This window comes from Drosophila yakuba, chromosome 3R (assembly GCF_016746365.2).
Source record: "Drosophila yakuba strain Tai18E2 chromosome 3R, Prin_Dyak_Tai18E2_2.1, whole genome shotgun sequence".
Taxonomy (NCBI): domain Eukaryota; kingdom Metazoa; phylum Arthropoda; class Insecta; order Diptera; family Drosophilidae; genus Drosophila; species Drosophila yakuba.
The window spans coordinates 15,362,864-15,390,009 of NC_052530.2; the positions used below are offsets into that span (position 1 = coordinate 15,362,864).

The following is a 27,146-nucleotide window of genomic DNA, read 5'->3' on the forward strand; positions in this document are numbered from 1 at the left end:
CCATTTACTTCTGTTTCCATTAAAACAAAAGCAATATTGGGATTATATTTTCTTTACTATTTCGACGAAAAGCTTTTAAAAGATGCTCTCTTAAATAAAGTATTTAGGCTAAAATCACTATTAGGAAAGATCTAAGAATGATTACAATTACAAATTTGTTAAGTTTTCTTTGCAAGTGTATTTCAAATGAATACTACATAAATAATGGGTGTCAGTACATTTTATAAGGTACAAGATGCAAGTATTTCAACAAAATTTGATTTAACAAATTTAAAAAGATTCCGTCAACTCCTTGGCAATAACATTCAATATAAGTAACCCTTATACATCGGCCTAGCTCAACTTTAACTGGCTTCTAAGAGCGATGAAATCCCCAACAATATCCGCGAATATTTGCCAAAACGATTATTCATCTGTTAAGCAGGGAGTATCCGCTGCCGATATGGAACATGGTGTAATCGTGTCTAGCTCTAATTACTTTTACAGCGACAACTTTTATCGCCCATCGCAGCGAATATCTCCGGATTGAGGGGCAATCTTTACGCATAAATAAGCAGAAAGTGGGTGGTGGGCGGTGGGTGGCTTTGTTGGCGGCCTGTAAGGAGAGGAAATTTGTCAATACAAGTTTTAGTAGTGGACTTTCAGCTTAAAGACGCAAGGCTAAAGCATACGATGTAGGGCGCTGTTAAGATCCGAATATCGTATGCCAAGTTTCGTGCGGCTCGCTCTTTCGGGCATTGCTCTTCGGCTGGCTGTTCGAATTTCGAGTTTCGAGTTTCGAACTCAAATCAAAGCAGACGTCGCGAGGAAAACGCATCGACGAGTGGAACTCCGACGATGGGTATCCAGTAGATACGCGAAGCTATAACGGTACACATGTTGCTGTCGGAAAACGCGAGCGGTCCAAGTGGAAATGTAGCCCAATCCGTTCGCACCAGGGTTTCCATTTAAAGCGCTCCCTCGCACAAATACACACACACACACCGTGGCACGGACACACTCGTACACTCACACACTCGCAACGTAACGCACACCAACGCGCATTCGCACCCACACACAAGTGAAGTCGGCTCCACAAACGCACAAGTGCGGTGTATCTGTGTGAGTAGCCGTAGAAGAGGTGTTTGGCATTGTGCTCAGGATACAGGATTTGGTGGCCAAGTGCTTAATAAAACCATCATAAACCCCGAAACCGTCGAAAGTGATAAATGCAAATATAACCCTAATGAATGAATACCACCAATCGCAAAGTGTGTGGCCTCAAGGAGCCAAGCCAAGTATAATCCCAACCATTGGCCAAGTGGTAATGCATCGTCGGATTAAATCTTACCGGTTTACAACCGCACTCGAATCTCTAATGGGCCTTGTATTTGCCAAAATCTCTTCAATAAACACGCAATCTCTATTGCTGACTTAAACATGTGCTAAAAGCTATTGAAAAATTAAACTTATAAATGAACTTACTTCAATGACCTTTTAAAGTTTATTATAATATGTTATGTGTTGACTAATAAATTCTATAAAATTTAAGAAAAATATTCATTTATACTATGTTTTAAACTTGTAATTCCGTTTAATATTCCATTACTATAATGGAATTTATTTACTTAATGTAAAGCAAATTCCATAAAGTTCGAAGTCTTTATATAACTGCACCCCCTAAAACCCCTAAGAACTGCTGCAAAAGTATTTAAATTATTTTGTTAAAAACCTCGACAATAACGGGCGGCTGAATGGTCTGTCTGAAACCTCAAGGATTAGCAATGGAAAAAGAAATATTTATAAAAGCGGAAAAATCTTATGAAAATCCCGGCAGACTAAAATAGCAACAAACGTTGCCGCGGCTGACTTTGAAAATCGCTCCACTCCGGCTCCAAGCTTTCTTCTTCCAGTTCCCAGCTCCAGTTGCCACCACTTCAGCGGATCCACTCCACTCGAAGGAAGGGCTGGCTGCTCGGTTTGCGGTGCCGTGCCTCGAGTTCGTCGATAATTGGAATTTACGACTGTGGCATAAAAAAAAAAAAAAAAACAGAGAGAAGGAATACGGACGACAAGGCTGCAAGGATATGGCCTCGGCACGGGCGTCGTTGTTTGGTGACTCGTTGCCATTCCCCCTGTTCCCTGAACCACTTCCACTTCCACTCCCATCCCGACCCCTTCCCCAATCATTCGAAATGCCCCTTTAACCCGGCCCTTCGATAGTCGGGCGCCGTGTAAATATTTTTTTGTCGTCGCTCCCTGTGCGGTTCAGTTCAATTGGCCCTGTCAGTGGCAGGCGCGCTGATTTGTTATGGTAATAGTTGTCAAAACGAGAGCAGATTCGAGAGATCCTCCACGGCACTTGATTACACTTGGCCACAATGACAAACGTGCGGATAGTGCATATATATACATATATATATAGATATGTAGTAGATATAGTATATGAAGTGTGAGCTTAACGAAATCAAAACTAAATTGCCAAAGGAGGTGCGAAACGTAAATCTTGGCCAATTAGGAGTGCAATTGGTTTTTGTGCGAGTTTCAAGTTCGTTAAGAGGCTCGCGTTTCTTAACCATCTATCTCTTTCGGTTTCATCGCAGATTTATCCGTTCAGACGGCGTGTCTGTGGCTCATTAGAGAAAAACTAGCTGGCCAGCAAAATAAAACAAAATAACCAATCCAAACCAAAGGCAAAACCGAAATCGAAATCAACAAAGCGAAGCAAACTGTAGCAGGGCAATATAAAAACAACATGGAATATTGAATGAAATCGGCCGGCATATATGCACATACATTAGCAGGTGAGTTATCTGGCTGCTTATTTCCCTCAAAATTTATGCTCATGCATATCTGCATAATCGCAAATTAAGCTACATAATTAATAAGCCAGGAGCCACAGCCTCATCGCTGTCACTCGGCGTTGATGTAGCACTTTAGGGAGGCTAACTGCCGTTGCCTTGCCTTTGCTTCTGGCCATCTTCCTACTCGCATATCGGGTTATACTATATAGGCGGCTAAAGGCTATAGCACATGTGTACGTGCCACTGCTTTCCGAAAAGTATCGATGTCTGTAATCTTAATTAGCAACACCACAGCAACCGGCAACAGAGACAACATCGGCAACCCAGCAAACGGGGCTCACAAACATCTTTTAGCATTTCAAGCATGGCGTATCCGTACACCGCTGTCTTTTCCTCAGCTTTCCTGTGCACTGCAAGAAATGTTACGGTTTATTTTGATCAATTTATCCTACGTTAAAATAAGCAAAGGCCAGGGTGTCTAGAACAATAGCTGAAATCCACTGGTACCATTGTGTTCTTGACCATAAAGTGAAACCAGTTCTAGCGCATAAAAGTCAAAAGTAGAGAAATCATCTTTGGAGATTAGAATTGTTTATAACTCTGTTAAAATAGGATTCAAAAGAATCAGTTTTAGCATACTGAAATAATATTAGTTAAATTAAATTAGTCAGCCAAAATAAGCTTTCAGTTTATTGATCTTTAATGCTGGCAGAACTATGAATTTGCATTGATAAATTATTCATAGAGATACTCTTACTTAAATATGTTTTACCCATTTTATTTCAATTGCATTTTGGTCAGCCTAGGGTAATATTTTTTCGAGTGTGGGGCTTTTTTCTGGCTATTTCTCACAAAAATCACATTACATCGAATGCCGAAACCGGTTTCGGTTGATTTCTTGTCATATTTCGTGTAGAAGCTAAAGGTGTTTTGTACAAATGGTCAGCAAACTAAACAAACCACAGTCGCCGGCCAACTCACGACCGGCTGCCCATCAAAGAGTTATTTATACTTATTAATGCCGACGATGAGTCCGATGGGTCCAGAGCCCCACTTACCTCCAATTCCCCCAGATAGTCGTACGGCATCCCTAGTTATAGTTCGTTGGAGTATGCAAATATCTTTGATCTGCTTTCAGGCTGAAAAATTCGCACCTCCATGTGCGAACAAAGCGCCCATGGGGCCACCGACTTGAGTGCATAGGAAATCAAGTTTACGACTTCTGCGAAGTCTCCGCTGGGAGAAAGGGTAATATATTTGGCGGGGGCTGACGGTTTAATTGCTTCCATTAGAAATCGCTTAGCGACTTTAAGTGGCAGCCAGCGGACAGGAAATTGAAATTACAGGTGTACATCTAAATTCCTGTTTATGATTGGATGAGTTGTAAGATGAGTTGTTGGCCCTTTCGAATTTGAATGCGACACCTTCGGTCAAACAATCGGAAAAGCACTTTGTTTGCCTTACAGACGCTTTTTGTAAGCTGAAAATATTATTTCATTATTTGTAAAGTAAAAACGAGATAAATAATTAATAAATCAACGCATCCATTGTTTATTCTATGTGGCAATAAAAACAGATAAAAGCTAATGAATTTTAAATATCGAAGAATTCAAGTTCGTCAAGATAACCGGTTTTCTTTGGAGGGGTCAGTTTGTCAGCATTCAAAAGATTTTGTTGGAATTGACCAAAAGTGGCTAACAATGGCAGAACTAAAAGGGCCAAAAAGGGCCCAAGATACCCTTGGAAATCCATCAAAATAAAGGTAGTTGGGTGATTTAAAAGATACATGTAATTAATAGGCACTTGATTGATATGATTGTATTTTGATTTAAATTTTAAATATTTTATTGCCTGCTATAGTTCTTAATATATCGATGAATTTGGTGAAATAGTCATTATACCTCGGTTCAGGGTATCTTTGTAACCTATCCCTATCATAACCGTCTTGAATCTCAAGTCTCTGGGCCAAGTGTTTGTCTATCACATTCATAGGCAAATTGCGGACGGCATATTTATGCGTAGCTCTTCTTTTCGACCAGGGGGAAAACGGAATATCGTAATAATTAATTAAGTTATAACATTAAATGCCCATAAAGGGGCATTAGGCCCATAACTTTGAGTGGACATATGAGCATGAGCTATGCCACTTGTCTGGAATCTCGGGTATTTGTTGGAGAAATACCCATAACTCTTTACCCTTTGTTATCGTTGAGGGCGATCTCAGCCGTAGATGGGGCATCTTGGCCATATGCCTGGCATTCCAGCCATCAGCATCATCATCTTTTACGACTCCAACTGACTGGCCAATCAGTGACAGACTTTCTTTGCTACTATCCGCACAGCTCACTTCCATTTTCTCGCCCTGTCAGTTTTGATTTTTGGTTTTGGGTTTTTGGCAATGTCCGCCATGTGCCAAAACAAATGACTTCACATTTTTAAAGATATTACGTTGACATACAGCGCCGCAAATTGAGTGAGTTGTCCGCAAGTGCGTCATGAATTCCAACGTGGCCATGAGCTAAGAGCCCCATTCTTCGGATGAGGTATGAATAAGTATTTCTAGGAGCAGACATTTGCCGTGATTACCTCCATAAAGCTGTTAGTTACACTTAACTGACTTTCTAAAGAGACTCCATACCATTGCGAAAATGAGTGGGACGTGTTGATCCCAGAACGCATTGTTCTCTTAAACACATTTGATTTATTAGCGAGATGAATGGAATTGACATCGGTTATTAATTGAGCTACGGCAGACAAAAGGCATGTTAAACAAAAAATTATTTAAATTTATGCCCTTGAAGCTGACCAAATAAAGTTTACCAATGGTTTTGATCGTTCTAATAGTCTCTTGCATATGGGAACCTTTTTGAATGCATCGTAAAACATTTTCATTGCAAATTGAGTGCTCGAATTGGGGCTTATTAATGCTACGATTCATATCTTAATTGCTTTTCCTCACAGAATATTCGAAATATTTCAGCTTCATTGATGGTAAATGGAGTTGAAGGTAAAAGACCTTACGCTATCTGGTCCACAAATATAATGCGTTCCAATTATTCACAAAGGACACATGATAGCACGTTTAAATTTTAAAGATCCCGAAAATTGGTTCATGAGAAATTTATTTTATGTTCATTGATAGCGGGTACTTTCGGTATTGTCATCGCACAATGCTTTTAATTTTATTTGTATTGTAACTTTATTACATTCATGAATGACAGGTAGGAATGTTATTTAATAAATTACAATGAAAGTTTCCAAGGAAGGGAATTGGGGCGTATATCTAAGTTATAATAATTGCTCAAACAAATATAATTTATATCTTGAATTTCTTAAGCCTAATTCTTATTCGTATAAGCTGATGCTATTAGAAAATAAATAAGCATGTGATTTTCATATATCAGTGTAGTAACTTATGACTTGAACTATTGCATTGTGCAGCTAAAGGACAACGAATTCCCTAGTTCGCCCACAAACTCCGCATCATGGATGAAAGTGCGATAATCTATCAAATGCTATGATAAAGGTCAAGGGAGGAGTCTTAGCAAGCGATTAGTTTGAGTAAACGAGAAAGCGAAAATCATGCATCACGAGGAGACATACCAAGTAGTGTGCCGACTGATTGAAAGGGAGGACCTGGAGGATCGAAAGCCGTGCTGTCGGAAAAAGCCTACTGCGCCCCATCCATTCCCCAGTCCGAATGCCTGGAGGCAGTTGCTCCTCCTTCCCCTGCTCATGCTGTCTGGGATCAGCCAGGTGTGCAGCACATACGTAGAGCAGGATGAGCTCATGCAGAATCTGGACCGACCGGTTCCACTCACCACTGTGCAGGGTGTCCTTGGACGACAGGCGATGCTGCCCTGCGATATATCACCGCAGGAGCGGGACGACGCCGTCTATATGGTCCTGTGGTTCCGCGAGGGCGATGGCGAACCCATCTACAAGTAAGTTCGAGATTACAGAAAGATTTTAATGTTAAAGCATGAGTTCACCAAATTTAATCAATTAATTGAAACGGAAAAAACGGTTATTTGAACAGCTAGTTCAAATACATGATAAATCAAAGCAGTTCTTTTTACTACAACCATAAAAAGCAAAAAGAGCCAACCCTAGGGCATAATTAGATATTGCGCAAACAATGTGTTTTTTTGATTTATCCTTGCAATGCACTTTTTAAAGTAGAAGTAGAATGGGGCTTTCTACCATAAATGTACATAAAATGTGTGCCATAAAACCATTTTCATTCAAATTTCGCAATTCCAAAACACCGACCGATTATTTGATTAATAAGTAACTTTTGTTTTTCGATGAATTAATTAAGGTTTTGATTAAATATAACCTCTCCATTTAAAGTTTCGACGTGCGGGGCCGGCAGTTTGGACAGGCGCGTTTGTGGTCATCGCCCACGGCCTTCGGCACCCGCGCCCACTTCAGCAGCACAACACATCCCGCCCAGCTGAAGATCGACAACATCCGGATCGAGGACGAAGGCGTCTATCGGTGTCGCGTCGACTTCCGCAACTCGCCCACCCGGAATCTCAAGATCAACCTCACCGTCATCGTCCCGCCGGACAGACCCGTAATCTATGGCCAAAACAGGCACGAGAAGGCCGGAAATGTGGAGTCCTTCAGCGAGGGCAACGACATTGTCCTGTCCTGCGAAGTTTCGGGAGGTAAGCGATTTTGGTTGCAATTGGAAAGCAAGCGGTCTATGCAGTGACAGTAAAATATGGCGAACAATGTCTGTTAGGTTGTCAACTGTCTCTTAAGTTGGTTTCAAGTCAAGTTAGATAAAAAGGACAACAAAAGAGTTGTTTTAGCAAATAATACTGAAGGACAACCTTAGCTTGTTTTGGTTAATCTTATAAAAGAGACAAATTAGAGACAAAATTTGGGCTGTACATTTAATGATGGCAGAAATTACTTAGCGTGCTTAAGGACAGTTTGTTCTTGTCTTAGATTTCTTTTTCATATTTTCCAACCTTTTAAAGGTAAATAATTCATTTACTGCATCCATTATTTATTGAACCCAACAAATTTCAGGTCGGCCGCGACCCAATGTCACCTGGTACTTGGACAACACGGCCATCGACGAGTCCTTCGAGCAGCGTCCTGATGGCAAAACCATTAACCACCTGTCGTACCCAAATGTGGGCAGGCAGCACCTCAATTCCCGGCTAATGTGCGTGGCCAGCAACACGAACTTGACGCCACCCAACAACCGGGTGGTCATCCTGGACGTGAATCGTGAGTGAATGCCTCAAGGATATGCTAATTAAGTGCTAATGATAATGGCTCTCTCCTGTACTGCAGTGAAACCCATTGCCGTGCACATACTCACCAAGGATCGATTCGTGTCCGCGGATCGCACCTACGACGTGGAGTGCAAGAGTTCCGGATCGAAGCCACCGGCACTCATCACGTGGTGGAAAGGCAGCAAGCAGCTGAAGAAGCTCACCAAGAATGTAAGCCCAGACTCGTAAATGGCCAGACTCGTGAATGCGCCCAGTGGCAAACTCATTAATTAAACACAAATTAATATTGTTTGTTGTGTGCGTCGCTTATAATTGCCACAAATTTCCTTTCCATTTTCGCCGGGTTTCGCCGTGGCCTTGGCTCGATTTTCTTTACTTTTCTCACTTTTCGTTCCGTTGCGTTCCTTTCGTTTACTTTTTGGTTACTTTCGGTCCGCTTCCGTTTCATTATTCATTTCCTAATGGACTCTGTTTGCGTTTCTTTTTTAGTTTAATGAACCCGATAATCAATCTCTAAGTATACTGACGTTTACGCCCGGACGCGAGGACGATGGCAAATATTTAACATGTCGGGCAGAAAATCAATTCATCGACGGCAGCGCCATCGAGGACAAATGGCGACTCATTGTCCATTGTAAGCAAAAGATGCGGAAAGCGCCGAGAGCGGCTGGGGTCTAATTGCAAAAAAATCGTTTCTCCCATGTGTCCACAGACCAGCCGACCACCACGCTCAAGATTGGCTCCTCGCTGAATCCCGACGACATCAAGGAGGGCGACGATGCGTACTTCGAGTGCATTGTGCTGGCGAACCCGAAGCCCTACAAGATGTCCTGGTTCCATAACGTAAGCATGTCCCTGAGTAATGGGTGTCAAAAACTTGAATCACTGCAAGAAAGTGCAGACAGAAAATTAGAAACAAAGCTTAGATTATAAATCAAAGTCCACATAAAAGAAGATTCGTTTTTAGAATGCCTTTCCAGGTACTGTATTTCACATTAATATTAGTATAATTCAAAGTGTTAATTATTATATACCCAGTAAAATGGAGCGATATAAACAATAAATTAACACTTTACCAGAGTCATGATAAAAGAATGAAACTTAAATCGCTCATACGCCCTGTACGTTAGATGTTTTATTATTCTAAGCTGAGTGTCTTACGTGCTTTTCGTCTCTTTTTCTTCCTGTGCAGGGCAAGGAGTTGCAGCACAACATATCCGCTGGCGTCATCCTGTCGGATCAGTCGCTGGTCCTGCAGAGCGTCTCACGTGCCTCGGCCGGCGACTACACCTGCCTGGCTGTCAACTCGGAGGGCAAGGGCCCCAGTAATCCGGTCACATTGCGCATACGCTGTAAGTAAATCGCAGCCAAATCCCAACCGTCCACCCACCGCCCCTTGGCCACCATCGAAGTTAGCCAAGTTTGGCTTTGAACTAACGTCTCTGTAATTTCCAATTTAATCCTTGAGTTTGAATGGCTCTTAATGTATTTAGAGTACGGGGCTCAGTGCTATATTCTGGCCGAGAGCCAAGAACAAAGGCAGAGTAGGTGTGTCGGCCCCCAGTGCCCTGCACATAACCATTCTCCTCCTGAAGCCCATACCCGCAGCTCTTACGACTCACGTTAATGACCAAGATTATGGCGCAATGAATGCATAGCCTTGGCACTTGCCAGGCCTCCTCCTCGGAATTCTCTGAATCTGAATCTGGCTCGGGCTCTGGCTCTGGCTCTGGCTCTGGCTCTGGCCCTGGCACCGAGTGATATTCCAAATGACCAGAGGATGGGTGCGATTTTGCCCGAAATGCGCCAGCCAAATTCGAAAATCGGTATTAATTCAGGCCGTTTAAGGTCTATTACTTTGAGAAAACAGTTTAGTTATTTCGATGGCCCACATAGAGAATTTGATCTTTTTGGCTCATTAGTTGGCGAGGCTTCCTAATTTCTTACAGTATTCATTTGATTTTGTTCATGCATTTAAGAGCTAAAAACAATTCTCAAGAAGATGGTACCAATTACTGTCATAATATTGCTTGAATATCTGATTGAATATCACATACGATACCGCTTTATTATAACGAACAATTTAAAGCGTTTACAAATAAATTTGGATAATATTTTCATATATATATGTTGCACGTTGACCCCAATTGCTTTAAGTGCATTGCTAAGCTGCATTGTCATTCCGTTCGATCCTTTTGATGGGTCGTTAAATATTTCAATAAGCGCTCTAATTTCCCACTTGACTCCGATAGATGCTCCGATTTGTGCCACGGACCACGAGGAGCTGTTGGGCGCTCTTAAGCACGAGACCCTGCCCCTGAAGTGTGAAGTGGACTCCTCGCCGCCGGCAGACTCCTTCCAGTGGACCTTCAACTCGTCCGGCGAGCAGACGGAGCTGCCAGCTCGCCTGCACTCCAGCGAGGTAGGATTGTCTGAAGGACAGCCACTGTGAATGTCTGAAAGTGCTAACTACCTGTGTATCTATATCCTTTAAGACCGGCATGTCGCGATTAAACTACACACCCAGCACGGACCTCGACTACGGCACGATTTCATGCTGGGCCAAGAACTCCATTGGCACGCAGAAGAGTCCCTGCGTGTTTCAAATTGTGGCAGCCGGTAAGCACCCAACAGCACCATCATCATCATCAGCATTATCCCAGTTAATCGTGGTGGACGTAACTCTATCCGCAGGTCGGCCGTTTCCCCTGCAGAACTGCTCGGTGACCAATCAGTCGGTGGACTCACTGCAAGTCGACTGCCTGGAGGGATTCGACGGAGGTCTTCCGCAGGGATTCATGCTGGAGCTGGTCGAACTGAACACGTTGCGTCTGGCCAGGAACATCACGGTTTCGGTAAGCTTTAGAATTGGGTTAATAAGCACGGGAATCTTAATTACCCAGCGAACCCATTAAACAACTTTATTGGCGACTTCCTCTAATCAATGGGGGTTTAAAGTAATTAATTGCCTCGCAGTGTTCAGAACAACACAGAGCAGGAGATAAGCGGATGGAAATATTGTATACTTTGGGGCTCTGCATTTACATTTTTAAGTTCCCAAAAAATACCATAATTTGTAACTATGTAAATAAATTATTTAGTTGGATTTTGGGGGATTAAAAGCTAATGTGGATTGGACTTGCAATAATTTGAATACTTTCATAGAGGTCAGGAGTTTTTCTATCCACGAATCCTTTAGAGCTCTTTAAAATAATATTAAGTTCGAATTCATATATTTTTTATTCCGAATTTGGATGCTGTGTTTCAATAAAACTGAAAATGCCAGTAAATAGGAAGGAAGTTCTGCGAATTGAAAAAGCGTGGTTGCGTTTTAAAACTTCTTCAGAAAGTAATTATAATTTTTGTTGGTTTTTCTTCGGCCCAAAATTATTTAGCACACACCGGTGACCTTTGTGATAGACAACCTAGACCAGGCGGCCACCTATCGCATGGTGATATTCGCCGTAAATGCCAAAGGTCGTTCGGAGCCCACCATAATCGACGACATCAACTTCAAGGGCGTGGCCAAGTTCACAGGTGAGTTGCGGCCGGGGTCCAAGAACCCAAGTAATTGGGAATTTTGTGGTAATAATTTAATTGCGGCATTTCGCAGGTGCCTCGACCGGCCTCTCGATGCCCCTCTCCCCGTTTCTGGCGGGTCTGACCCTTTTCTGCGGCCTGCTGTTCGCCATCTTCTGCATCATGCTGGCGGCCATCTACCGGAGGTTCTCCAATAGGTACGGACACCGAAACCACGCTAATGGCTAATGGCTGCGGCTTTGCTCTAATGGCCCCATTTAAATTGCAGGCGCAGCGACAGCAATCTGAAGGTGGCCAAGCACACGCAGCTCACGATTCCGGCGGACTGCCAGCTGGACCCGTTGCATCCGGGCGTTCAGACGGACGGACCCGGCAACCACCAGCCGCACCACAGCCTCCTGCCCCTCAACTGTGATGGTCGCAACGCGGTCGACTGCGGCGCTCTCGGGGATGTGGGCGTGGGCGGAGGAGGTGTGGGCATGGGCCTTGACGGCGGGATGAAGGGCAGCTCGCCCATTGGCCTGATGGCCTTGCCCGGCGACACACTCCGCTCAAATGCAAGGAACCGGCACAGTCCCATGGCCGATCAGGCCGATATAGACGACACCGATCCCGATGTTATACCAAATCAGTATGGTGAGTACCCATCACTGCTGGAACTTGCTATTAGTTGGATAGTACTTTAGTTATGAAAACAAATTTGAAGTTCTTGTCCCCCAAGCAATGAATATTGTTAATATCTAAATGAAATCTGTTAGAGTACCAGCACCTTCGCTGCAACTAATCCCCAGTTACTTATTCAGTTTCCTTAATTAACGCATTTGCAGAGAAACGTCCGCTGAAGAGCCTGGTGTCCCCGCCAGGATTCGCCAGCCCCTCGAATCGCCTGATGCAGCGCGATTACCTCCGGGAAACGGAGCTCACGAAGGGCGGCAATGACGTGGGCATGGGGGCGGCCGAGGGGCTGTCCAGCATCGGGCTGATGAGCAGCTCCGGGAACGAGGTGCTCCACTACACCTTCCGGCCCAGCAAGCAAATCGTGAGTATTCAAATCTGCAAATAAAGCTGGAAAAATGCTCATTAAGTTATTGAAATAATCGACTTCTTTCTTGGTTTGTATCAAGATTCGCAAACACTTTAGAAAACTTTTTAATATCTATTGAATAAACTTTCGTCAAGAGAAACTCATAATTTAAAATGGGTTTACAGAGTCAGAGTCTAATTACATTAATAACTTGAGTTCGATATTTAGCCAGCTTAGGCTTCAAGCTTTTGGTGCTGGTTATATCATACATTATATACATCTCATGGTGTTCCTTCCGGGGCTTTGCTCTCATGCACTCTTCTTCCTTCCGAAAATCGCACCCCATACAGAGCTATGCTACACTGAACAAAAAGGGCATCACCACCTGCAGTCCGCCGCTGGGTTCGCTGAACTACAGTGTGAGCACCTCGACGCCCACGTCCTCCTACCACCTGACGCCCCAGCCCATGGAGGTCAGTCTGCTGAGTCCGAACAATCCGTCGGTGACGTCGTCGCTGAGCGAGTACCGATTTCGCACCGGGCCAGAGATCGTCACCACCTCGAATCGCATACAGGAAAGTTGTATATAAAGCTCCCACACCCATACTTACTTCTGAGTGTACAAAAATCCAAATGATATAGAGTGGCAAATGTATTAATACATGAGTATCGTACCGCATCGTATCGAGTAATATCCTAGCAGCTAGACGTATTTATTCGCATGGTTTGAGGAAAGACTTCTCCTAGCTCGTAAGCATCTTGTGTACTTAATGCAATGCCAAAAGTGTAACTGCAATACACTCGTTTTGTAAATAATCGTTGTCATCTGTTGTTGTAATTAAGCCAAGCCAGATAAGGAATATACATATATTCTCGTGGAGAGAGAGCAGTGAACGAAACTACTTCTAAAGAACATATCGTTTAACGTTTCACCCACACCATATCCAATATCCCAAATCCGATATCCTATACCCTAGTACCCAGATCCATATTCCGTATACCCAATAACCTATCCTATTCCAAAAAGCAAACGCTGTCAACTTAACATATCGCCGACATCCTAACGCTCGCTATGCTAACCCGAGATCATCGTTGTGCGCAAAAAATGCAAGAAACATAAGCAAACTGAGCAGGCCGATTGCAACTAATTTACGCCATATTTAGTATACCAATAAACGAATATATATCCATTTAATCTGAACAGGACCTGCACTCTTCCAGAGTTCCCGGCAGAGTACTGCGGGAGTCGCATTTGTGAGAATATCATGTCCATATCCTCTATGAAAGTATTACCTATTGATTTTCGTTTCGATTAACTCGAGTGTTTAAGTGTAGCTACCACACACGTGTATTTAACTAGACCTAAGTAGTCCTAATTAGCGGTCTAAGCGATATGTACATATATGATTATATAGAAGGCCACAACTCTCCGGCACTCCGGTATTCCGGAACTCCGCAGCTCCGGTACGCCGGTACTATGGCACTCCTCCACTTCTCCACTCCGGTTCGCCGAGATTCTCCCTGTAATTTGAAATTATCTAAACGCTCCGAACCGGCAACTGTATATAACATAGTTCATAATTTATTGTGAGGACGAAATGTGCCGTTCGCTCCGATGTACGTTGTGTTGCCCCCATCTAGGATTAAATTAAGCATTTATAGAACAATTGCAATGCCGCAACATATGTACAAAATCTTCGGAGCGATCCGAAGAGTGTGTGTCCCTTCCAGAGCCTCGCACTTTGGCACTCGAAACTCTCAGGCCTGAATTCTAAACTCAGGATGAGGTTACAGCGGCGTTTCTTCCCTGGAGCGGGCACCTTACAGCTTGAGGATAGTACATATATGTATCTGAATAAAAAGTGTATGTATCTTAGAGAATTGCTGCCACTTAATCCCGAAATGTATGCGGCGGCAGGCGATACTCGTGCGCTACGAACAGCAAACGCAAAGATTAGTATAATTTGTCAAGCCTAGTTTTTGTAACTATTAGGAGAAATATTAAATACAATTAAATTATAACTAAATGGAATCGAAGCACTGCGCACTGTGTATTCTTTTGCTGGGCAACTCGCCGCTTTAATAAGCACTTGGGCAGCAGGAGGTATTGCGGACACGAACCTAACTCCTGCGGCACTAGTACTTAGGAAAGCGAACTTGGTAAGTACATCGTACATCTAGCACTATACATCTAGTTTAAACATCCAATATTCACCCTTGATCTCGAGACATCTTCGGGTTCCGTGGCACCAAGTTCTGCAATGATAATAAATAAATCAATTAGTGCGACAGAACTTTCTCTGGATCGCTGTCACAATTGACAGCTTGAAGATGCCTCCATCCGCTCGGTAAGGTTATTGTGCTCTGAACTATGCACTTCATCGTTTAGTATTTGAGTTATTAATATCTGTACGAGATACTTAACCTTCTGTGGCAGCTGTCTCATCAAAATGTTTTCCTCCCCCGAAAAATATAAATATTACTCTACAATTTCTGTTGAATTTCTGTTGAATTTCCCGACCCTCCTCCACTCAGTCCGTCCGTCCGTCCGCATGTAGATGTGTATCATTGCAAGTCGTGTACGGCTAGTAACCTCTTGCACATAATACATAAGTTTATTAAATTTAAATTGGCTTAATTGACCCTCATTCGTTTTCCGTTGCCCGATGCCCGATGTCCGATGCCCGATGCCCGTATTCGCCGGCAGCGTTTAAAATTGCTCCATGACAGACGACAACGATGTGGCTATATGACTGTGTGGCTGTGTGGCTGAGTGTTTGCGTTTTTATTTCGCTGCTGCCTTCATTGCTGGAGCATTCAAAGTCAATTGAATTTAAACGAATAAAACGAATGAAACTACATACAATGCGATGCTGCCACAGAGTCTTATTGTTGCCGCATCGCCCGATTATGATTGCCACTGCTGCCGGGGCAAAAGCGTCAAGTACTTGTCAAAAAAGCAGAGGAGCCCGAATAGCCCAAGATGCACAGCGAATGGCTGGCTGGCTGGCTGACTGGCTGGCTGAGGCTGAATGCATTCATCAGCTAAATTAGAATATACATAGATTAATCAGAGCACAATAACACTTAGTTATTTGAGTCCGGTTTAGCAGCAGCTAAGGCAACAGCCGTCGTGGAAAATCTGTTGCATTTCCTGATTGGCATTAACTATGGCTTTTGTCATCGCAGAACATTTTGATTTGGTCTATTAGATTTTCATCTTTTACGATTTGTGCAGAGATTAGAGTTATATTTAATTTAATGAGAATGAAGTTGAATGGCGTGAAATAAGATCACTCTAGGAGGGAATAATTCAAATTAAATGGAATATTATAAATTCAATTGGCATATTTGAAATTTTAATTGGTAATCTTTGAATAAGATTTAACTACATATTCAACCATAATTAAGAGTACCTTTTAAATGGCGGACTTTTGGATTTTCTCAGTAAAACCATATTTAGGTATAGCTTACGTTATAGATTCTTATATTTCACCTTCTTATTTTCAGTTTAAAGAGTAGTTTGTTGTTCTGCAAGACTCAAATGTACTGAATTAGTTTCAAGCTAAAATAAAGGGAAATCATGTAGAGGAACCTCGTTTATCCCATACATACTTCGGCGTTCTGGAGAATCCAAGGAAGAGAGTGGGTGGGAGATAGAGATTCAGATCCACTCGCCGGGAAGACTCATCGCTGATGTTGCTGTAGGCACTGCGGTTGGCGCTCGGCGACGAGAACTTTGATTGCGATTATCGCGCCTTGGGTAGGGTCTTAACCCCGAGCGGAGAATTGACCAGTTGTCGCCCATCTCAGGCGTATATTTTATATATTTTCGTGCATACTAATATGGAATTTTTAATTGATGAGCAGCTCAAGCCGACAAGAGCCAGATAGTGTGAAGCACCGATTTCAACTATTCCTCGGTGGATGTTGCATAGATATACATAGATTTCACACGGGTTTCGGGAGTCCAAGATCAGCGATCTGAGGTCCGAGTTCGAGAACGCGGAGAACATTGCCGCTCGAGGGCGATTCCACAACTGATTTGTGCAGTGATCGCGCGGACAGTCGTTGGATTTTTGAAAATAACCATCAATTCATTACTCTCCCTGTGTGTGTGCTCCGCTGCGAGTGTGTGTGTGCAAGCGTGTGTGTGTGTGTGTGAGAGATCGCCCTCATGTGCGTAACGGAGCACAGTGGCCATGTATTGGTGCGCGTCAATTCCGCAACAAGAAGAGCGATTTCCCCGCCCACTTTCCATTTGGCACTTTCCACCCCGAACTGCAGTTGATTACTGACTAAGCCGGTCATCTGAACTACTATCATCCCGCATGTATTCGAATTGAAACTGAAATTGAAATAGAAATTGGAATAGGAATAGAAGTACTTGCCTCCAAATAGCCGCCTCCCATTCATGTGAGATTATTTAATCGCACTCGCTCTCTGGCTCGTTACAGTTCTGCTTGTGTTCCATCTCGGATCTTAAATCACCATCGCCGACGGCTTTTCACACAAACAGATTGTCCAGCCGCATAATAGATTAGGCTGGTCCCCCGTCTCCCGTCACCAAACTCACCGTTCTCTACACTCCCCCCAATTTCCCATTTTCCATTCCCCGGCCAAGTTGCTAATACGCTTGGCGGGATTATAACCATATGCCGGGAGATTCAATTTTTGTCCACTTCTGGATTCGGGCATTATGCCCTTTGCCGCTTAAGATGATGATGTGCGATGATGTGGGTGCCTGGGAGGTGGTAAATTAAATGTTGAGATTCTTATATTCTCACACTCAACTTCTGAGACGAACGTTTTCCACTTGGTTCATTGAAATAATATCTTTAAGTTCTAAGCTTAAATGAAATGAAAAAAATATTCCATTACCTTTATAAGATAAGTTATTTATTTTTACTTTACATCTTAAATGTGTTACTTCTTTTCCAAAAGTTAAAAGGTTACTCAAACATTTTGGGTGAAGTGTAATAAATTCCAATTAATGCATCAATTATTGAGCTTCTCATCGGCTTTATATCTTAATTGCAACTGCGCTTTCATCCCTCCAATCAAGAGATTTGCGATTTATTTGTTGAGATTCAATGTTGTTGTTGTATGTGTTTAAAACTAACAAATAGTGTAAGCTTACTTGGAAAATGTAGATGGGCTAAACATTTTGTAGATTTCGTAGACATAAATTTGGAAACGGAAAACAACTGACACTAAAAACTCGGATCTGAATAAATGACCCGCACTGTGAAGCTGGCCCAAAAATTAAAACTGGGATGAAGAAACTAAGCTTGTGGTCGCTGGAAGTATTTACAAGTTCTCACGAACACTCTGATTCGTTTCTGTGTGCTCACTTAGTTGAGTGAAGAATTTCAATTAATTCAATTGGAGCGGATCGCCAAGTAGGTAGTGGGCACTGTCAACGGCGGACCGTCGTGCATTTCCATATCTAGTGTGAATTCAAGATTCTTTTCGTATCTGGGATAGTCGTATGCTTGTACAGCTTCCTTATTACGGCGCATACATCATCAAATAGGCCACGGAATATACATACATCTATGCACATACTCGTTCATGTGGATAGACTTGGGGCACGTAATTCCGAGTAAGCGATTGTAAAACTGGAGAGCAGGACAAGTCAACTTAAATAGCTCTTACGGCAACCACTGGGATCTGGGATATGGGCGTACTAAAAAGCCCCGCCCACCTTACCGGCCACAAAACCAATAAAAAGGGACGAGGGCGTAAGCGAAACCCTTTCCATCCCGTCCCGGCCGTAACTGCAGCCGGAAAATGGGCCAAATGGTAACCCACTCAATAGGTACATCGATTTTCGCACACTTTGTTGGCTTTTGGGGGGAGTGGAGCCATGAAAAGATTAAGGTGAAATCCACAAATTTGGCGCAAATGAATTTTCTTTTTATGTTTTTTACACATCTTAAATTTTTTATTATTATGCCATCCTTTGTTGTACGTTTTCGATCCTCATTCTATTACACTTGGCATCGGTTTCGCATCGTCAGGTCTAGTACTACTCCCCCCGCCCCCGAATTTTCCAGTTTTTCCCTTTTTTTATCCAGCCAGCGAATTGGAGAAATTTGCGTGCGTGTTTTGAATGAGAATTTGTTGCATATTTGCCTGCCTGTTGGCTTTTTTGGGGTTTTCGTATTTTTCGTATCCTGGGCAAATGGAAAAAAATAGACGTGGTAAGCCGAAAGTGGAAAAAGTTGGAGTGAAGAAGTGAAGGAGCCGGCGCCATCTGTAAATATCCCCGGCAATCCCCCTTCTTGTGTCTGTGTCTGCTGTTGTACAATATATAAACATTTACACACAGGCACATACGCATATACGCATATCGTAAAAAAGTAGCAAATTCCCCTGTTGCGTATGAATTTTTGGCTTCTTCACTGAAGTAGAAAGCATTTTCGCTCTGGGTAAATGTGATTTATATTGATTGTAATCGGGGGAGCGGCGAAGGAGGCGACTCCTTGCGCAGGAAGGCAGGCGGGCAGGAACGCTTCCATCCTAACTACAATATCAGTGAGCATCCGACAAACAGCGATTCAGTTTGCAGAAATGAGAAAAAATATATATCCTCTCAATTTGTACACACAATCTATTCTACAGATGTAGTTATGGCCTGCCACCAGGAGGAGATGCTCATCCTGGGTTCGCCTCGGTACACTTGAGTTCGCAAGTTCGTAAAAATCTGTCCAAAATAATGCATTACTTAGAACTTGACTTAGTATAAAATCTTGTTATATTTAAATGCACATCTCATCAAAACATTTTTTATTATTTATTAGTCTGTAGAAATGCTATAAAACAAAGCCATTCGAGCGGTTCTTCTGCTTGAATATTTTAGTAGCATTTATTGGCTAATACATTTAACCATTTTACCAGTGTGCATATCTAGGGATGCTGATTCCGATTCCCGTTCTGATGCGGATGCAGATGCAGATGCAGATAGAGATGCAGGCGTATTCTGTTAGGAGTCCACCGTCAGCCGTCAACCACCAGCAGCCTTGGCTGCAGTGCCACTTACATTTGACATCAAGACAACGGCAGCAGCGTGTGCGGGTTCGGAAACACCCCTGACCTCTGACCCCTGAACCCCCATCACGAGCGGCGTTGCGAATGCGAAAGCCCCTCCCCTACCCTTCCTAGTTGCCATTAGCATTAGCACGTTTTGTGTGCACATTAGAGATGCCCTCATGTGGTCATAGGTGTAGCTAAGTGCACTGTAACAAATGTTGATCATAGTAATGAAAACTATCTTATAATTCATTAATGATTGTTATGGCTTACCATGTTACAAATCAAACTCTAGTTTATTAAACAAGTATGCGCAGAGATAAAAAAGTAGAAACTAGAAATTAAATAAAGTTATACTCTGAGTCCAACATAATTATGTGCACCTGGTTTTCCATATTAAAAATCTCACCTTTTTCTTTTAGTGTGCTACGGTTACGTCCATGTCTGAGTGGCGGTTGGCTAGAGGGCTGCCACGAATTTTGACTTTATGTGACGTATCGCTGGCTCTTCTGAATGCCGAGCCCTGCCCCTTCCGCCTTGTGGAACCCCCCGCTGGGTGGTCGTGTCAAGGACTCGAAGTCCTTTTTAATTTTAATTAGGTTGTAACACGTTGCTACGTGCTATAACTCGAATAAAGGCGGTAACGGCAGAAAGGGAAAGCGGATCGTATGGATTGACAAACCGTCTGCCTAATTGTCTGCAACCGGGACATGATGAAGAAGCCCCAAGGACAGTTCCCGCCCCAATGGCAACCGCCCAACGCCCACAAGAACACCCATTAACCCCCGCACACTCCCCCAAAATACCAGCTCACACACGCCTACACATAAATCAATCCTCGAGAACGTCGACTTACCAAAACGTATACGTATATTCGCATTCGGAGCAATTTGTCAATTTTTCGGTGCTCGGACCATTTTTTTTCTTTTGTGGATGTCTCGTGATTAACATAAACCGCAATTTTCATTGCCGACAGGGCGAGACGACAACGGGCTGGAAAGTTTCTTAATAATGTGGCCGGGAGTCCGGACTCCGGAAAACCCCTGCAACAACAACACGCACATCGCATATATCGCATATATCTCCATATCCACAGCCACCTGTCCGAAGTGAGCCCAAAATGTATCCATGTATCCATACATCCACTTCCCCCCTCGAGGCTGTTGCAAAATTTATTGCCGGCAAAATAAATACGCAAAAGATGACATATGATTTGACCCGAAAGATAAAACTGTCTGAAAACAAATATTTCCGCTTAGAGTCCATCCGTAATGCGAGATGGGCGGTTCAGGATGAAGGAGCGATTGGAGGAGCTGCGGTCATGTTTATTTAAGGTTCTGGTTTGCTCCTTCATTATTAAGGACATCATTCAACTAGTTGAGGCGGCCCTTTGCCCTTTCGCCTTGCGCCTTTCGTCTGTTTGTCAGGCCATTCTTTTGGCCATACTTTTGTACAGGCATATGTATGTGGTAGAGGCAGTGCCACACCGCCTTCCCCATTTTTCCGCCAACCCCATTTTCCCGCTTCGGCCGCTTTCCCAACAGCGAGTTGAGCTACTTATGCAAATAAACATAAGGAAACTCGCATATGCCGGGCATATATATTATCCTCCCGGAAAAATGGGCGTTTTTCTTTCGGGGGAGTGGGAACTGAAGGGAACATAGCATTTTGACTTCTTATGAGCGGTTTCCCGAGCTCACTTGCGGCGCTCGGAAATACGATATTGTTAATTAATTTACGCCTTTATTGGAGCCCTTGCCTTGGCCTCTAGTCAGCACTTTCCCGCACCCATATCAAACTGAAATCAAGTCAGAGGTCACTGTATGTGTGGGGTGGATGGGGGTATGGGAGTATGGGAAAGTGTATCAAAAGCTCGTTAACGAACTTCTCCAACTGTGGCCATGGAACAAAAACATGACCGACAAATGATTAGGAATGTTAAGACGAGATATGGAACCCTTGCCTCAGCAACCTGGTAATTACATTAGCAACTGGATCAGTGCATCGGATCCGCAGAGCCAGCTGGCAGAGCGAGCCACTTGTTGATTCACACCCAACTGGCCTAATTCACTGCAGAGCTATATTAAAAAAAAAAAATCAAAAAAGAAAAGGAGCTGGACTTTGACTATTACCAATCATTGGCTTTCAGGCAAAACAAAATTGAAAGCCTGCCCTTTCAAAACATCATAGTTAGATAGCCATAGCTTGTCAAACGCACCACAATGATAGATAGAATGATAGATTCTTTTCCGTACGCAAACATGTAGAAGTTGGTTAAGTAACTAGTCATCACAAATTAAATTTAGCCTACTAATACATTAATTTCAACGCAACACAAGTGCATATATGTTAAATATGTATTTTAAAATGAATTAATTCTCAGTTAATACAAAACCAGACCGTTCCATTAAAATGATATTTATCTAAAGCGTATTCTACGTTTGTTATCTTTGATGTAAAATAAGCACTTATCTACATGAAACAGAGGGCGCCTTGTGTAGCGCCACCTATCTTTTAAAACTAGCAACATTACCTAAGTTTGATGGTTTCGTTGTGGCAATTTCATTTATCCGAAGTGAAATAAAATAAAATAAATAAAATTTAATCATAATTATAATCACTATATAATTTATAGAAAATGCAAGTTTTAGTTGTAATTTTCACATCGAGTAAGCTTTGTATTATAATTGATATAAAGTTAGAGCTTACAAATTTAAAACGTACTAACTTTATTTCGACCCCTACATGCTTTAGTCATTCGGTGTCCTGTATCTTCTAATTGCTATGCACAACACAATGTTAAGGCATTATGGAGAATGTATGTCTGTAGTGGATTTACCTGGCCACATGGAAGCCGAATGGGTAAATTATTAAAAATGAATTATGGCCTAGCTGAGCACTTATTCAAGGCGGCTGAATTAATTGAACCAGCTCGTTTAACAAAGTGTGAATAATGGCAGCCAAATCACAGGCAATTATTTTGTTACATCCCTGATTGGCTGCTAACAAGATTGGCAACGTGCAGTGCATTTTCATCCGCTTTCATAATATTTAATATCATATTTCTCATGCCTTGCCAACTCTCGTGGCAATATATTTTGCAATTTTCTGCACAACACCTCGGGTTACCATCGGACATCAGACATACATACTCATTGCCTGGGCTGGCCCATACATATTCATTGGCCAATCGATTTGTGCGCCAATATTTCTCGCCAATTTGCGGCTACAGCGCCAGGGTCTAGGTCTCCAGTTAGCCAGTTAGCCGGTGAGCCAGTGAGCCGGTCAGCCAGTTGGACAGTTAGCCAGTTTTGTGCCAAAGATGCCTGTTCATCGGTGACCGGTAGGCGATCAGGCCAGGCCAGGCCGTCTACGTTCACGTCCACGTCCAAGTGGCAACGGATTGGAGGCGGCCGGTTGACTGGTTCCTGTTTCGATGTTTCTGCATGGGCACATTTTTCAGCTAGTTCTTCTAATCAATTGCCCCAACTCGACGTCGATTACTCCCAGCGGTTGCCGCTGGCTCCGTGCAGTCATGTCCTCCTCGGTGGTTCCCCTCCCAAATGCCATCCAAATTCGAGGTATGTCCTGCTGGCCGTTGTCTCTGTGCGTCGACCACTTACGGCATTTGTTGCCAATGCCAGACTCTGGGCCTGCACTCGGAAAATTTCATCAAAAATGCATAAAAGCGCCATAAATTGTCAGTAGGTTTATGGAACTATAAATTCTACAGTAAACCAAATGCTCATGAGTTTATTCACCAATTATTCGTTTTCACTTCAGTGTACTGCACATAATAAACATAAATAACAAACCAAATAAATGACACAAATTAAGTGAAGGAAAACCAATTGTGGTGCTTTTTATTAACATCTTTTCCTAGTAATATTGAATCAGAATTAGTTGCCTGATATTGTAATTAGAAATTTAAAATTAAGCTTACTTCAAAAATATTTCTTGTACATATAAGTTTTCATAAACTTTTATTCAAAGCCTAAAGGCCTTCATCAGTGTTGAAGTGAGTTTCAAATGTTTATAGACATAATGTTTATAGATCAAGTAAAGGCTTAGACCAACTATTTTGTAATAGTGTAGGGCTTAGGTACACTGTCCCCCAATCCCCCGCACTTTCCCCGCCGAGTGTCCGGTGTCCGCCGACAAAATGTCCGGCGGCTGTCGTCATCGACCGTTTGCCCAGCGGGCGAGTTTCGAGCGCGTGTCAGCGGCAGCCGTAAATGATGTCCAGTTGGCCATGGCAGCGTATATGGGAGCACGATATATGTATGAGTGGAGGGTCTAGGACTGGATGTGGATGTGGATGTGGACATGGGTGTGGGGATGTCGGGATATATATCTGTGGGTGGGTCGGAGGGCGTTGGCTGGCGAGTCCATGACAGAGTGCTGCGACTGGGCGACTCCATGCTGCGATTTGATTTCGAGTTATTGCAGTCGGCAGAACAGCAGCAACAACCAGCTGCATTTATGGCTTGTAATCTGAATCTCAGTTGGTCAAAAAACGGCGAAAAAATTAAATTTGCACACAGAACAAGTTTAAGCGTTGGGGGACCGGGACCGGAGCGGAAGGGCCAGCGCGGGGTTTTTGCTCCTTCTTGCCCTTTTGGACTATTTTCCAAAACTAGTTTGCCCGGTAACAAAACTAAAAAAAAGATGCTAAGAAAAATATATAAAACAAGCAAACAACCAGCAGCAACAAAAACTGTTGCACATTTCTAAAAAGAAAAGCTGAAAAACTGAAAACGAGCAAAACAGCAAATTGCAGAACGAACTCGAAGCAGCGCAAGAAAAATAGCAAACAAATTTACTGCCAATTTGCTGCTCATTTCGTTTAGAAGGTGACATGGCCATGGCCCCATGCGTGGGTTTCAGGGGGGGTGGGGGCGGATGCGGTGGCGGGGGCGGGGGGTTGGAGTTGGAGTCAGCGGAGTGGGAGTATCAGGGGGCGTGGCAGCTGAAAGTGCGCTTTTGGTGGTCGTGGTCTTGTGTGCACTTTGCGCGTATGTGTTTCGCATTTTTACACTTAATTGCTCCGCTTTGCTCCAAATTGAACTGCCCAGGAACGCGAACACATCTGTATGTATGTACGTACGTATGTAGTGGGGGCAGATGGGGGCGTGGCAGGACAAGCCAAAGCTCGACCCGGGCACAAAAAGCGCAACTGCAACGGCAACAACTTTTTGGCAGGCAGCAGCAGCAACAGCAACAGCAACAGCAGCAGCAACTCGCACATGCAACGTGCAACACACACGCACACTGCGAAACACAACCAAAATGCCGGGGCTTATAAATTTTTGGAGCACACATATAGTCGGGTTTTTGGGAGTTTTCGGTTAGTTTCCGATAACGTTTAAAATGCCAATAGACCCAGCGAGAAACCTTTGAACAAACACCGCACTGCCAGCAGAACAAACAAAACTATTTTCGCCGCGATAATCGCCGTCAATTGCAATGCAGCAGTTGCAACTGCCCCATTTTCCCATCCCGCCGCCGTTTTTTTTTTTTTGCCAACTTCCCTCGAATTGCGCAATTTGCGGCAAGTTGTGTAAAACATAATTTTTGGGCAATTTATTGCGTGTTTGGATGGGCGGGCACAGATTGTGGGTAAAGTGGGAGTGGCACTGGGCGGGCGGCGAGGCGTGGCCCACCCATCACTCATCATCTGGCCATCCACACATTGGGAAATGGCATTGGTACCATCATTTCATTCAAATTTATGCGCTAAAACTTCCGTTCATTTGGCCCTTGAATCGAGTCAAAAGAAGTGGCGAAGGAAGTAAAAGAATGAGAGATAGTTCTACAACTGGGGAAAATCCCTTCAAATAACTGGAAAAGGTTATGCCAACTGAGACTGAACTTAAGTTTGCAAATTAGAAATTGTTGATCTCATGTCTTATCTGGATTTACTTGAGTATTAAATAAATATACTATTTCAAACTTGTTAATACTGAATAAATTGGTAAGATAATACAAAAACCATCTCAACTATATAATACAAATTTTTATTTTGACACATTTTTGTATGACTCTACCAACTACTTTTATTTCAAGATAGGATGAAGTGCTCTTGAATTGTTGCAATGCAATTGGTATTTACATAACTATAAATAAATAGCAAGAAATTTACAAATGTTGGTCCTTTTAAAAGTAGAATTTAATGAATGTCCCGTCATTTCATTCCGTTGTATTTTTCAGTGCAATCGAAGAAGAACAGAGCCAGAGAGGTAAGAAATGGCTGGGTTATTCATTTAAATTATAAATGCATTCGGAATGTTTAATTTTTGAATGGTGTGTGGCCTGGAATGGAGGAGCAGTGCGCCTGCTACTGGGACCGGGACCGGGGACCTGCACTCCTTTTCCTACTTACAAAAGCAGCACATTCGATTCGCATTAATCTTCATTTGTTTTAGAATAGACTGGCGCTGCTGGTCGGTTCCCTTCCCCTTGCCCATCCCTATCCCCCATCCGTTGGTCGCCCTCCTGGCGAGCTGCTCCTTGCTGCAAAAAGGACAAATACAAATCTAAAGCAGAAATGTCTGCGGAATCGATGGACGACGACATGGTCGAAGGAGAACGGCGCCGGGGAGCTGGGAAAACGCAACGAACAGAAAGCCATAGGTCATAAATTAGATTTTCCATTAAGCATATAAAAGCACCTTTTGGTTATCCTCAAATGCGTTCGCCATCCTCCTGCCCCTCCTGCCCCTCTCACCCTCTCCCCCTCCGCAGTCCTGTCGACAAAAGGCGAAATCCAACTTTGCTGCAGAATCGAAGAAAAGCATTGAATAAACGAGTGAGCTGGCATGCGACAAGCGGCAGCAGGCTGCCTAAGATTGTCCGCAGGAGGTGCTCCTTCCTCGAACCTTCCACATCTCACCTCGTGCCCCATCGGAGATCTTTCCCCAGTCGGAGCTGTTCGCCGGAGTCGCAGCCGGAGCAAACCCACACAGGAGAAAACCCAGTACAATAATATTGCCAGCAGTGTTTTGATTCGTTTTGTTTGCTGTTTTCTGCAAATTATAATTTATAATTTTTAGGCGAAATTAAGCGAAGCATTTACAAACAATTTACAAAAATATATGAATATTTAAAAGCGATTTTTTATGAATAAAGAGTATTCTTTTCAGTGCAAGGGCAGCGGCAACGGCAGCCATATTGAATGGATTTGCACAAACGTGCAGAAAAACTTTGCTGACACAAAGGATGCAAAAAGGTGAAAGACGCAGCAGCAGCGCAGTTTCCCCCAAGGAAACTTGGACAAAGTAAATTTAATGCAATATTTTTACATACCTTTACATAGAGCTCGTTGAAGTTGGCAATAAGGGAATTTTTCGCACTTTCCTTTGGCGGAGACTTATTGGTGGGAATTAGTTTAATCAGTGCACTGGCGCTCCATTGAAATCCCGTTAACGTAATGGGCCTTTTTGGCAGGCCATAAAAAGTCATATAAACATTTCAATTAACGAGTCGCCCACGTCCCAGATGCCCATCTAC

General features: G+C 43.2%; 1 protein-coding gene and 1 long non-coding RNA gene across 6 annotated transcripts; one reads left to right on the forward strand and one right to left on the reverse strand.

Annotated features, from left to right (window-relative positions):
• Positions 1–843: 843 nt before the first annotated feature.
• On the forward strand, positions 844–13,713 carry LOC6536968 (hemicentin-1). 2 transcript variants are annotated; one of them, XM_015192548.3, is made up of 17 exons: positions 844–1,303; positions 2,583–2,783; positions 6,225–6,727; positions 7,137–7,456; positions 7,827–8,030; positions 8,097–8,248; positions 8,528–8,672; positions 8,751–8,881; positions 9,231–9,390; positions 10,291–10,460; positions 10,534–10,657; positions 10,733–10,893; positions 11,434–11,575; positions 11,652–11,775; positions 11,847–12,214; positions 12,406–12,617; positions 12,953–13,713. In XM_015192548.3, the coding sequence occupies exons 3-17, from the start codon at positions 6,366–6,368 to the stop codon at positions 13,190–13,192; spliced, it is 3,015 nt and encodes a 1,004-aa protein (XP_015048034.1). In that variant the 5' UTR covers positions 844–1,303; positions 2,583–2,783; positions 6,225–6,365; the 3' UTR covers positions 13,193–13,713. The 2 variants fall into 2 exon arrangements, with proteins under 2 accessions (XP_015048034.1, XP_002097537.1); XM_002097501.4 differs by having other exon boundaries at positions 844–1,101.
• Positions 13,714–14,164: 451 nt separating this feature from the next.
• On the reverse strand, positions 14,165–17,820 carry LOC26536102. 4 transcript variants are annotated; one of them, XR_005561474.2, is made up of 4 exons: positions 17,517–17,820; positions 17,179–17,447; positions 16,218–16,950; positions 14,165–14,858 (listed from the first exon to the last, which is right to left on the reverse strand). It is a non-coding gene; the product is annotated as an uncharacterized LOC26536102 (long non-coding RNA). The 4 variants fall into 4 exon arrangements; XR_005561472.1 differs by lacking the exon at positions 14,165–14,858 and having other exon boundaries at positions 16,067–16,950; XR_005561473.1 differs by lacking the exon at positions 14,165–14,858 and having other exon boundaries at positions 16,067–16,950; positions 17,179–17,452.
• Between the last annotated feature and the right edge of the window lie 9,326 nt (positions 17,821–27,146).